This window comes from Mastigoproctus giganteus, chromosome 11, assembly GCF_048544385.1.
Source record: "Mastigoproctus giganteus isolate SK-2022 chromosome 11, ASM4854438v1, whole genome shotgun sequence".
Taxonomy (NCBI): Eukaryota; Metazoa; Arthropoda; class Arachnida; order Uropygi; family Thelyphonidae; genus Mastigoproctus; species Mastigoproctus giganteus.
In genome coordinates, this window is record NC_143585.1 from 65348261 (window position 1) to 65362152 (window position 13892).

The following is a 13892-nucleotide window of genomic DNA, read 5'->3' on the forward strand; positions in this document are numbered from 1 at the left end:
AAAATACAGATTTTTTTTAATTTGTGATACTTACCGGCGAAAATTGTGTAAACGTAATTTAAATAAGTGTTTTTGAAATAAAATACATTAAAAATAAATGTAGATTCATTTTCATTTTCTAATTAAATAACAATTTTTAATAAAAAAAGATATTCTCTGTATAACGAAATTTCTCTATAACGAATTTTTTCGCTGGATTTATCGAATTCGTTATAGGGAAGTTTGACTGTATATATATATATATATATATATATATACAGTCAAATATATATATATATATATATATATATATATATATATATTTGACTTATATATATATATATACTTATATATATATATATATATATATATATATAAGTATATATATATATATATATATATATATACAGTATATATATAATCTTGGGAAAGTTTATGTTAAAATCACTGGACTAAGCTCCCCCCCTCCCCAAAAAAAGATGTTCGAAGTGGAAGGTTTGGTGTGATTCAAGGCAGAATTGGATGATTATTTTCTGTCAATGGGAAAAAATTAGGGATTTTTTTTTTTTTTTTTTTTTGGTAGAATAAAAGTCCACTTCTTTTCAAAATTTGGCCATTCTAATGCAGTTACTAGATTTTCAAAATTAAACAAGAAAGTTTATTAAAAATGCTACGATAGTAACAATACCTTGACATTAGTTTACAAGCATCAGATAAAGTTTTTTTCCTCTCCCGTTTTAGGTATTTTGCAACTAATTATACAGAAGCTGCAAAGCATGTGTTGTCTCATTCTCACCATCCAAATTATGGGTAAGTTATTTAATTAAAAAATAAAATGAATTTTTATTTCAGGGAATTTTTGATGCCATTGATAATCGTTTTAAAAAAGTACATTTGTCAAAAAATGGAAATCCTACTTTAACCCTATATATGTTATTTTCAACTATTGCTTCATTGAAATTTGATGATATCAGCCTAAGAGTGAACATTTATAGATTATCAGTAACAAAAGTAAAGTGTGAATTAGTAATAATAGTGAAAATATCATGATGCAGAAGAAGAAAATAAATTTACATCCATTTAAATTGTTATTATATAGTTAATTTATTTTGCCAAAGTTTGAGAGAAGTCATAATTCATAGACATTTTGGTAATATCAGAAAAAATTTTATGAATGGAAATTATAACTGTATTGTGATTTCTTCTGTGAAAATGACAAAAGCATTAAAAGCAACGAGATGTTTGAGAGAATATCCAAGAGATAGATTGGAAGGGGAATGCTAAATTTGGGCAGATAATTCATTATATATGAAAAATGTGTGATTTAAATAATACATAAGCTGCTGCTGCCAAGTGGTACACTAGTACACATGGTACACTATGCAAGGGTACACTAGTACACATGGTTGTGTTTACCATGGTTCAAACTCATGTGACTGCTAAATACAGTGCTGTTCTTGTATTATCTCTCTCTTACAAACTCTTCTGACCATATGTAGCCATTTCAGAGTGTAAACAGAAAATATATTTTATTTTAAATCACTGTTTGTAGTACAAGGAAAGATTTGGAAATTGTAAATGATAAAAGTATTTACATAAAAGTATATGTAAGTAATATTTGTTCATACATTGAAAGGAAATGGGACTGGAGCACCATGAAAGAGTGATCTGATTTTGACCAAATTTGGTAATACAGTAACACTTCAATTTAACGGACTAATGGGGAAGAAGGGATGTTGGTTAATTCCGAAAGTCGTTAAATCGAATATAACCTGAGGGGGCATTTTTTATTGTTCTTAATGTAAAAAAAAAAGCTTTAATACAATATACAGTACTGTGCAATATAAAATTACGTTGCAATTTGGCCTTTGATTTACAGATATCAGAAACAGTTTGTTTATTTACGCTGTAAATTTCACAAACACGTGCTACTGAGACGCCTCGTTCTAATTTCTGTGCCAACGTTTAAGTTCACATGCTTTCTTTTAACTCCTCTATTGCTTGATGCCATTTTAAATTGTAAGGATTGCAAAATTATTTAATAAATAAAGTCACAATTCAGAAATCACAGAAACGCTCTATATACAACCTGACTGCACGATAGCTTGACCGAAACAAAGCGAGTCGGTAGACCTGCAGTTTAGTGTCCCGAGTCACGTTCAGCTCGCAAGTCACCGCTTGCCCTTATCTGTTATCTGTAATCTGGGAAAACTTGAAATTTGAACATGTTTTCAGAAAGAATAAAAAAAACAATTTCCTGAATTTGATTATAAAAATAAAAGTAGATAATTATCAAAGCAATAATGGAAATAGGTAATTATTATTAATTTTTAATTAATAACAACACTGAAGTTTTGTGTAACCTAAAAAAAATAATATGGTTGATATTAATATGTACATTACTGTATTATTATTTGTCTGGTCCATTAAATCCGAAATCCGTTATATTGGGGTCTATTATCGAGGCTTTACTGTAATATTAAGAGGAATTATAGGAATAAATGCCTGATTAAATTTTCAGGGAATTTGATTCTGTAATAAAAGAGAGATACAATTGTTTTTGAACAAGTTATAGAGTTGAAATTACTGTTTTTTTGCATAAAAATTTACTTTTGTATTAAATTCAAAAATTTTTGATTAAACTTTTATTGTACTCAATAACACCAAGAAAGCAAATTGGTCCACATGACCAACTGATGGACTATCAAGAGAAGATAGATAGTTGGCACATGAGAGGGCAGAATTTCATTTTGCAATATTGCTAAACAAGTTAGATGAATGATATCTACAATTCATAGATGGTGGACATAATGTGGAGAGGAAGGCATACACTGAGTGATCACTGAATTATTGTGACTTGTGCTAATGAAACATGGGTGCTTAATAAAAAGGACGAAAAATCCTTAAATGTGTGGGAAAGGAAGATATTAAGTAAAATCTTTGGTCCAGTAAAAGTCTGGGAAGAGTGGAAAATAAGGACAAACCAAGAACTGAAGGAACTGTATGGAGAACTGTATATAGTGGGAGTGATAAAGAGCACAAGACTTAGATGGCAGGCCATGTGATATGAATGGAGGAAAACAGATGGCCAAGGAAAGCGATGGAAGGGCAACTGGGAGGAAGAAGAATGAGAGGAAGACCGAGAAGGAGGTGGGTGGGTGGATGACATAGAGAATGACCTACAACAGCTTAGGGTGAGATGATGGAGAACAATGGCCAAGGAAAGAGACAGCTGGAAAGAGACAGAAAAGGAAAGAGACAGAGACAAAATTGAGGCCAAGGGTCTACAAGGACTGTAGCACCGTGGAGTAGTTAAGTAAGTAAATAAGGGGGTTTCTCAGGATTAATCTTAAGACAGTTTTTTTTCCAAATTTTAGGGAATGTTCCCTCTGTCAGGCATTTATTATATAAAGCAATTAGTTTGTTTGGTGATATTTCAGCTAATTTTTTAAGAGGTCAAAACCTGGGTATTTATTGTTTTTGGTTTTAGATAGTGGAATTAATAGTGGAATTATTTTGGAATTAACTGAGGTTCTATATTGGCATTGTCACAATCACTATTTTCTTTCATGATGTCTATCTAGGCAGGAGATAATCCCCAGCCTCAGTCGGGATAATGCTGTCTAAGGTGTTATTCACAGATTCTGCCCAATACAGGGTTGGGGTTCCATCTGGTTATTTCTAGAACATCTCTTGTCAGCTTGTTGGTCACTATTCTGTAGACAACTCCCTAGGGGTCATTGTTTCCAGATGTTCCCACTGATTGCCTCCAGGATTATTTTTTCCTGCTGACTGGTTGGAGGCTTCGTTCTCCTCCTCCAGTCTTGCCATTGTTTTCTTTTCTACTGCCAGTTGCAGTGGAAATGTATAGTTTTAGCTTTTGTTCAGCCCTGCAGGCTGAGTTTTTTTTTTTTTTTTTTTTAATGCTTACCTATGCATTATTGTTAATTCTACGTGTCTTGTTATTTGAAACAAGTTTTGTTTTCGCAGCTTGTGGTAGCAGCTTTGCACTTGCTGGTTATGTACATATGTTTATAGATTAGATTACTTGTGCAGAGACATTTTCTCTGCATATTCATTAATTATTGTTTAATACTTAACTTATTATTTTGATTTGTTATACTTAGATTTAAATTTAGAATTGCTTTTGATTTGGTTAACTAATTTATTGTTCAGTATTTATTGGTTTTGCCTTTGGCATATCTTTGCCTTGAGTGAGTTCTGCTTGTCTCTTTGTGTTTTGTATATATGTTTCTGCATTTCTTCTGGTTGACTATTTCTGTTAATTGGTTGACTAGTTTTCAGCTAAGATTTTAATTACTTATTTTGTAAATATTGTATATTTTACTCTCTGCTTATGCAGTGTAATTTGTTAATATGTTTACTGCTATGTTTCATATCGGTGACATAAGTATTTATTATTTAACTTAATTTATTCTTTTAAGTGGCTATCTAATAGCCACTTGTACATTACCTATGTTCTTTCCTTGAGACTTTTCTTTTTCCCCTTGTCGGTGCAGGTTGGGCTTCCTTCTCGGCTAGGAGAATCTTTCTTTCAAAATTACAAGCCTTCAGGCTTCAAAATTTTACCTCTTCAAGCTCTCTCGCTTGTTAGATTTTCCAAATAGTGTTTTCCTCTTTCCTATTTCTTCTTTTCCTGAGAGAGTGTTTCGCTCACTTTTCTTCTTCTACTTTCTTTTCTCCTGCTTTATCCTCCCTATTCCTTATTTATTATAACCGGGATTCCACTTGTTGGAATCCCACTTAGTGTAATTTAGATAATTACTGGAGCACCTCCACGTGGCTAGGGACGGGAGTCGGGATGCAGGTAGCTTGCTCCCTGCCTCCCGGCTGCTAAGACTCCAGGGCCGGCAAACAACAACCATCATAACACACATATATACTTACATACACTTGCCGGCTATAAATAACCTACAGATGCTACAGCGGTATATAGGGGTAACCCTGGAGGCCGCAATCAATACAAGAATACCTTGTCCCTTGTCTCTCATGAGGCCTGCATACTGATTCCTGAGAGTTTTATATGAATCTCTCAGTGCATCCACCTAATTTTGTGGCCAAGATGTTCTGGCTCTTTGAAAATGTCTCCTCGCCTGGTGCACCACCAGGGGACCACCTGCTTCCTCAGTTTTTTCCGTGGGATTGACTGGTTTGATGTTTTTATTAACATGTTTGTCATAGCCTGATCTAGACCACTTATTTTCCTGTTTTTGCAGCTCAGCTGCTGTATGTTTGGTGAAAATCTGCCAGTTTGGCTTTTTAAGATTATACCTTTTGACCTCCAACAGGAATTGTTAGGTTATTTGTAGTTGCCTGTTAAGTTTGAAGGTGATAGCTCTATGATCTGATGTAGTCCAGACTGGCTGGACATACCAGTCTGTAATTTTACAAGATACTGAATTGGTGGTAAGAGTGATATCAATGTCACTCTCCCACATGGTACTGCTAAAAGTTGGTAAGTTGTTTGGTTGATTTAACACTTGAAAGGGAGAGATGGCTGTATAGTCTGTTAATACCTGATCATTGTATGTGCCTGCTGTCTTTCACACAGCTATGCCATAAGACTGGCCGGCAGTTGACATCAGTACACATTTTGACACTGTTTGGTGGCAAAGTGTCCTGGAGAGGTTTCGGGAAGCCAGGGTCTCCATGCCTATTTATCGTCTCATCATAGATTATTTCTGGAAATAATCTATAATGAGATTATTTGTGGTCTCCAGTGGATCCTGCTCACTTGTGGTCTCCAGTGGATCCTGCTCTGTTGTGAGACCTGTGACTTGTGGTTGTCCTCAGGGATCAGTTCTCGGACCAGTATACTGGAACATGGTCCTTGATGGGTGGCTGGCCACCGAACATCATTGCACTACTAAGATTGTTTATGCAGATGATCTAATTATCCTTTTTTTTGGAAACTCCAGACTACAACTTGAAACCAGTGCTAATGAAGTCCTATCAGACCTAGATGAGTGGTGTAGTACAATAAACTAACAATCTCTGTTCCCAAAACAAACAAATTCTTCTCAAAGGAAAATTAGACCCAAATAGACCTCCAAGTATTAAGATTAAAGAACAATCAATAAAATTAGTTAACTCGTACAAAATACCTAGGAATTATGTTAGATAACAAATTCCAATTCGTTACCCATGCTAAATATGTACTAAGCAAAATCAAGGCTTTGACAGGTAAAATTATTAGAATTACCAAAGGTCCTTGGGGTCTGAAACCCTCCACTTTCAAGCTGTAGTACAAATGCATATTTATTCCTATTGTCTGCTATGCTGCGAGCGCTTGGGGCCCCAGTATATGCAGTCATGGTGGAAAAATCTTGATTCAAGCCCAGTGCTTCTTCCTGATTGCAACGTCAAGAGCTTGTCGCACGATTTCAACATCGGCACTGCAGGTAATCAACAGCAAATTGCCAAATAAATACGAAATACTGTACAACTACTTTCAGTATTGCAGAAGGAACAGGATTGCAGCATAGTTCAACCAGTTTTCTGTTAACCTGGACATGCCAGTGAAAGAAGACAACACTAGATTAAGAAACCAGTTCCTCCAGGAATGGCAAAATGAATGGACTAATGCCAACACTGGATGAATTACTACCCCCTTTTATACCTCAAATTGCTGAATTTGACAAAAACATTGGCCCTGGTTTAACCCAGGTCTTCACCTAACTTGCTTTCTATCCGGGCATGGCAGCCTAAACTCAAAGTTATTTACTCTGGGTTTGGCTGCATCTCCTCTATGTAAATGTGGCTCAGAGGAGACAGTCCAACATGTAATCTTAGAATGTCGGTATTATGTAGATATTTGATTTGAACTTCAAAAATTACAGAAGTTTATGATGTAAATAACTTCACCAAGTTTTTAGAATGTAAGGAAAATTATCAGGCACTGGCTGACTTTGCAGACAAGGCTTTCCGCAGAAGGAAAGGACTTGACAACTAAGTATAATTATGTTATTAGTATACTATCATTGTATATAGTTGCCTTGGTATTAATCGTATTGTTATAAGACCTCTGATGGATTGGAAATTCATTTGTATTTATTGCCAGACAGGCATATTGTTGGATGAACTTTATTAATTGATGATATTTGTCATGAACTATATTAATGTTAATATTTTTGTCAGTGTATTGAAATTTGTCATTGTATCAAATACCAAAATTGCACTACCTGTCAGATTCCTCAGATTATAAATGACTTGTCTAAACTAAATTGGTTTCTATTATATTTGATTGTAATCATTGCTGTTAAGTTGGTGGATCAAGATATTTTGTCAAGCTATAAATTGTAAATAATGTACAGTTACTCTTCAGCAGCAAATGGGGGGGGGGGACCCTGGAGCCTGCAGAAAAAATTAATATACTTTGAATACTTTGAAGTACACACTACGATATTTGCAATAGGTTGCAAATTTATAACTTCTTGTAAGTAATCTATGGTAAGGTTTGTCTTCACCTGGTCTTGTGCCCTTAGAACTTGCACTGGTGATAAGGGCACAAACTGCCACTGGAGAGCAGAGGTGACCCACCATTGTGACTGTAAGGTCAGTATTTTTAATACTATTGCTGTAGAAGGGACACCTGAGGTGTATTCTATGATTTTATAGCCTCCTGGGTATCATTAAACCCTACCCATATGTGTATATGGTTCTTGGAGTACCAAGATGTATATGTCAATATATATATACAAAGGGTACTAGGAAAGTTTTGCAATACAGCTTTGTTTATTTAATTTTTTCAAAGTAATTTCCTCTACATTCAATACACCTCTCCATCCTCCGAAACCAATCTTTAAACCAGTTCTGCCAAGTTTCACTAGGGAGTAAAGCACACTCGTTGTCCCAAGCCCGTAGAAGGTCCTCATCACTGGAAAACCGCCTCCCTTTTAGCTTCATTTTCACATGCGGGAACAGTGCAAAGTCGCAGGGAGCAAGGTCTGGACTGTAGGGAGGGTGCTCGAGAAGTTTCAGTCCTGTCGTGGTCAAATATTCGGTGCAGGCTTTGGCGCGGTGAGCTGGAGCATTTTCGTGATGGAGGTACCAGGTGTCCATTCTTGACTTTGGCCGCAGGTTCTTCATAGATCCAATAACTTTAGGCAGGCATTGTTCAGTATACCACTTAGCTGTGACTGTCTTCTGCGTGTCCAAAACGACACGTTCCACAATTCCACTCGATTTGAAAAATACAGCTATCATTTTCTTCTTTACAGATCGGGATTTTCTGACAATTACAGGTGTGTCGTCATCATCAAAGACCCAAACTTTGTTTTGAGCCTTGGTCGGCAGATCGTAATAGTACAGCCAAGTCTCGTCACCTGTCACGATGTTGTTCACATACCGAGATTGTCCCTTATCAAACTTTTTTAACATCTCCCGGCACCAAGTCACACATCGTGTCATCTGCTCTTCAGTCAGTTGATGCGGCACCCAGAGAGAACAAAGTTTCTTCACGTGCAAATGATCTTGCAGAATCGAACGAATTGCTGGTGCATTTAGGCCCAAAGTATCCTCTATCTGTTGGTAGGTCACTCGCCTGTTTTCGTCAAGCATTTTCCTCACAGCAGTAACGTTTTCCTCCATAACTGATGTTCGTGGCCTTCCCGGCCTCTCAGAATCCTCCAGAGTGAAATTTCCCCTTTGGAATTCTCTATACCACCTGAATATCGTTGTACGATGTGGACAATCATCATCTAGTGCAAGAGTCATTTCTTCTAAGCACTGGTCTATGGTTAAACCACGCACGAAATTATACCGCAAAACTGTCCTTATCTCATTTCGTGACCACGATGCCATCGCAAGCACTTTACACTCTCACTACTAATGAATAACTGAGCCCATCGACTTGGCGCGGCAGCTACTATGCACGTATGAACATGTCTCAACATGCAGCAACAAGCAGCTTCCTGTGATTCATTGTTGCGTCATATTGCAAAACTTTCCTGTGAATGACCTGTCAAAACTTTCCTGTCAATATAAAAGAAGCCATCATAGCTGAGAAAAACCAGTGTAATTTTTTGTTTAATGACAAATAGCGAACATCTGGCAAAAAGCATTGCCATATATTAAATAATTCATTTAAAATTCTTTTTGTCTCAATTTTCACATTAACAGATTTATTAGAAGTTATTCCCATAAAGCTAACTTCCTTATCCTTCTTTAAATGATACACCATCCCTCTGTATATTACATGCAAATCCAGGGATAACACCCCTGGATTTGCATATGATAGCCCATAGTTAGTCTTAGATTGTATAAGCTTAATTTTTTTTTTTATAACAGGGGCATTTATCATCCCTGATACTATGGCAGTTGTCAGTCAGCTGTGCCACCTTGCAGGTTGCACATTTTGGCTGCTGATTTTTATATCTGCAGTTTTTGTAGTCATGTCCAGCCACTGCACAGTGACCACAGACAGGTTCTTTCTGACTGCAATCCCTGGCAGTGTGACCAAATTTTTGACATTTAAATTATAATTTTCTGTTTATACTCCAGAATGACCACATGGTCAGAGGAGTTCAAGGAAGAGAGAATACAAGAAACAGCACCGTATTCAGCAGTCACTGGTTTGAACCCCTGGTCACTTATGCACCCACGCTCCTGACCATTCGGCTACGGTGCATACTTCAGTAGTAACATTTTTCTGTGGAGGTGCATAGGAGGTACAATCTTTGCACTTGAGTAAGATATTTTTGAACAAGGGAATTACCAATTCTATATCCCCAGGCCCCAGCCGCATAACATACAATTGGTATAAAGCACCTTTGTACAGGGAAGTTTCCCCGAATCTACGATGACTGGTCCAGCCAGCATAGATTCTTGGTTGTTGTTTTAAATGTTTCTGAATTCTAGCTGAAATTTAAGCAATAACATTGAGCTGCCAATTTTTTCTGCTCTTAATTGCTCTTTTTAGTACAAATATCCACAAACTCAACTAAGGTTAGAATTTCCTTGAAATTCTTGTAACAGAAGTCTGTCATTTGTTTATGTTTCGGGTTGACTCCGTAATGTTGAAGATTATTATATTTGGACTCCTTCCTTTGGGTTTGTCCAATTTTAAGCCCAGGTTTGATATCTCAGGGTGATTTCGTATCCTGTTTAAATCTTCTTTAGTTGCCACTTCTAGTATCACACCATTACTTCTGATCTTTCTAAGGTTATTTACTTTGATATCTTTTAAATGTGTCAAAGTTTTTTCTTTGATAGCCTCACTTGTTTTTAGATTAGAGTTCTCTTTAGGTATGAGAATAATGAGATTTGTTTCTTTAGCAGTACTTATCTGCTTAGTGGTCTCTTGCTTTTGATAAGCATTTTCTTTTCTTGCACTGGTCTTTGCCACTTGTTCAAATGAAATGACATGATATTTATTTGTTTGTAATTGTCTTTTTCTTTAGTGGTAATTTCAAGTTTAGTTTTTAATATTTGATTTTCTAAGTTTAGCTCATTTAGTCTGTATTCCAGAACAGACCAACAGTTCAAAATCTGCAATAATATTGCAGATGATATTCTGTTGGTCTGCTTATACATGAAGTCTTCCAAGTAGAGTCTTATTTTCTTGCTTTGTCTAATGGGATCAGCTATTTCTAGCAAGTTTTGGAATTTTATCTCTTCCTCAGTTCTTTGTGATTCAGTTTCATTGTTTTCTCTAATTTCCTTAATTTCTTCTTGGACCTTCCCTTTTTTTGCTTTCTTGATGCTGTAGGGGCCAGGGGGACAGTTTTCAAGTTCTTTGTTCATTTTGTTTGGGTTTCTTTCCCTGAGAATTCTAGCTTCAAGATCAGGGAAGACCCTCTGTCAATATCCATGTGTTTATGTTTAGCTAATTTTTCTGCCATATTTATAGATTTTATCACTTTCTTTCTGTAATATTGTGATTCTGTACTCTCTAACAAATCCAACGATGTGTTATTTGTTGGATTAGACCTACTTGCAGCTGAGTTATTAGTTATGGGAGTGTCATGGATAATGTGATACTCCAACAGGACAATACCCATCTACATACTGCCAACATTACTGGATTGGAAATTGCTAAAAGAATATTTAAGATTATTGGATTGGCTCTTCAAGATGTGAATATCTTCCTCTGGCCTGCAAGATCACCAGATCTGTCTCCAATTTAATGGAAGGTGCCTGATCTCAAATTCAATATCTGCACTTTTGATACCTCATTTGAGAGCTCAAGCTGAACAGCCGCTATAATGACAACCACAAGATGATACTCAATACCTCTTCAGCCAAACCTAAGCCAGAGTCAGTGCTAGGAGATCACACCTACTATTAATTTTCAAAAATGTAAACAGTTTTCATTGCTATCTTCAATAAAACTTATTATAATCATTTTAAAATTTAATCATTTGTGATCTGATTTTGTAATACTTTCCTCAGTGACAGTGGGTTCTCCACTTCTATCCATTTAGAGTGGTCTGGGTTCAAATTCTCTTGGAGATTGAAGGAATTCTTAATTAGGCTCTTTGAGGCTGTAGTTAGCTGCTCTCATGTAGGGAGAATAGGCCCCCATGTTTATTCTAGGTTTTTCAGCCTGCACAGCATGCAAATTAGCCCATAAACTTGTTTATACTGATGTAATATGGTGGTAAGGCAGAGCATTCATGCTCTGGAATATTGCCCTAGTCAATAAGGTCCTCTGTGTGCTTGTTGGGGAAGTGTAGGTATATGCCATTAAATATGGTATTGAAACAACTATAAAGATAGGTATCATTGACATTAGAAGCTTAAAGGAAAAGAAGTGGAGTTAAAGAAAAATTTGTTTGATATGATATCAGAATAGCTGGTATCACAGAAACCACTGGATTGAACACAATAGAGCTGTAGCTAAACAATAACTGTAATTTAATTTATTCTGGTATTAAGTATAACAGTAGTTTTTAAGAACTAGTTTGGTAAAAGTTTAATTGGCTATGAAGCCAATTAAATCCAGTAGAATTATGTGGGCAGGCAAAATTTAAAATGAAAAGTTAAGTGATGAAATTTGTATATATGTAGGCCCAATTGTAGGTTACAATGAAAGATGAGATAGAATAATTCTTTAATATCATAGAAAGAAGCAGTAAAAACTAATGGCAAAGAAAAAATAGTATTGGTTGGAGATTTAAATAGCAGAATTGGAAGTGACAATTACATATACAGAGATATTTTAGGAAAAATTGGAAAGAAAGGTAAATTTAATAATGGTAAACTAGAATTTTGTGTAAGCTTTTAATTACACAGTATTTAAGATAAACACAAGTTTGTGTGGTGGCAACAATAGACACAAGAGCAGCATAATCGATTATATCATTATGAAAAGGGATGTTAAACAAGTAGTTGAAGATACAAGTGATAAAGGATTCCAGGTTGGAAGTGACCATCATCTTCTGTTGAGCAAATTAAAAATGATGAATTAGTGTCAAACATGAGATTTAAAAGTGTTAAAAATGTACAAAAATCAGATATACTCACAGATTTGGAAAACATTTGCTCAAAAGTTAAATGGGATGCCAAATTCATTTGTGACTTGACATCAAGAATGACAAAAATTTAAGAGAACTTTAGTGAAAGTTGCAAGAAAGGTATGTAGGGAGAAGAGTCATAAAGAACAGGAAATTCAGAGTGCTATAGTGGACTCAAAAATTTAGAAGCAGTTTGAGAAAAATAAAATATGGAGGACCCTGCTTTACACAATTCCGATTAACAAGTTTTTTGAATTAGCATGGTTTATAAATTGTTACCAAAATTTATTTAACACAGATTAAAATTCATTTAACACGGTCGTTTTCTGGATAGTTGCTCAATAATTGCTAAGAAATTATTCAGATGATACAAGCAAACTTTGCAAAATTCAATGATGGCAACAGAATGAGAGAGTGCATTTGCCTTCTGTAAGTGTCGATCAGCCACTGTTTTAATAGTGAACCGCTGTTGTATACCACGTATTAATTCTTTGGTGTGTTATTATTGCAAGCATTTTTATATTAAAAATTAATTCCTTTATACTTATATTGGCAATACAAACGGTTATTTTAAAAAATTTAGTAAAGATTTTGAAAGCCCCATTGGATGAATTACAGTATTTTGCATTGGTTACTATATTTGATTAACACATTTTCACTTAATACGGGATACATTAACCATGTGATGTGGAGGTTTCCTGTACAAATTTTTGGCAAATAAAACTGTTGAATCCTTATTGCCATATAGAGAAAGAGCAAGCAGACAAACGTGTGAAAGAGACTAAAGAAAATTCTTGATGCTTTTGTGAAAGATATGGAGAAAAAAGTATCAGATTATGACAAAATGTTTTGGTGCTTAATAATCTTAGAATAGGCAGAAAATCATATCTGATGTAATTAAAAATAATAATACTCAAGCGGGGGTGTGTTGCTGATGAAAATAATCAACCAGAAAATTTTTAATTAATCTAAAAAGATGGTGATAAATGAGCCAGAAATGAATGAAAATTCTGATTATGCAATTTAAACAGTAAGTCAGTATTAATCTAGGAAGAATGAAGAGAATCAGGTAATTAAACTTGACTAAGCCCAGTCCTGCTCATTCTAATTGGAACAATAGTTATTGAAATTGGACAGACTTAGACCTAGTTAAACTCAGTGGCTTCTAGAAACAGTGACTGACAAGGAAAAGGGACTAAAGATCAGGCCTTATATATCGCTGGGGAGGGGACTTGGAAATTAGCTCACCGGTTGGGAGGAAGAGAGCCTAAATTGGAACTGAGTTCCAGAGAAGAGGTTTAATGGTCTCAAGAGGTATAGACATTTGTTATGATTGTTGAATAAGTACTACAGATTGTTCAATTTTTAAGATTGTTAAGATTGTTGAATAAGTGATACAAGTAGTTACTGAGTGTGGTATGGAGATATATGTATATT

At 35.3% G+C, this 13892-nt stretch overlaps 1 protein-coding gene across 1 annotated transcript in view; it reads left to right on the top strand.

The window, feature by feature from the left end:
* LOC150078075 (ELMO domain-containing protein 2) overlaps positions 1–13892 on the top strand; it is a 110106-nt gene that overhangs the window by 69635 nt on the left and 26579 nt on the right. The window contains exon 5 of the mRNA XM_090384454.1: positions 721–789. Coding sequence (XP_090240580.1) covers positions 721–789 — 69 coding nt within the window. The remainder of the gene's footprint in view (positions 1–720; positions 790–13892) is intronic.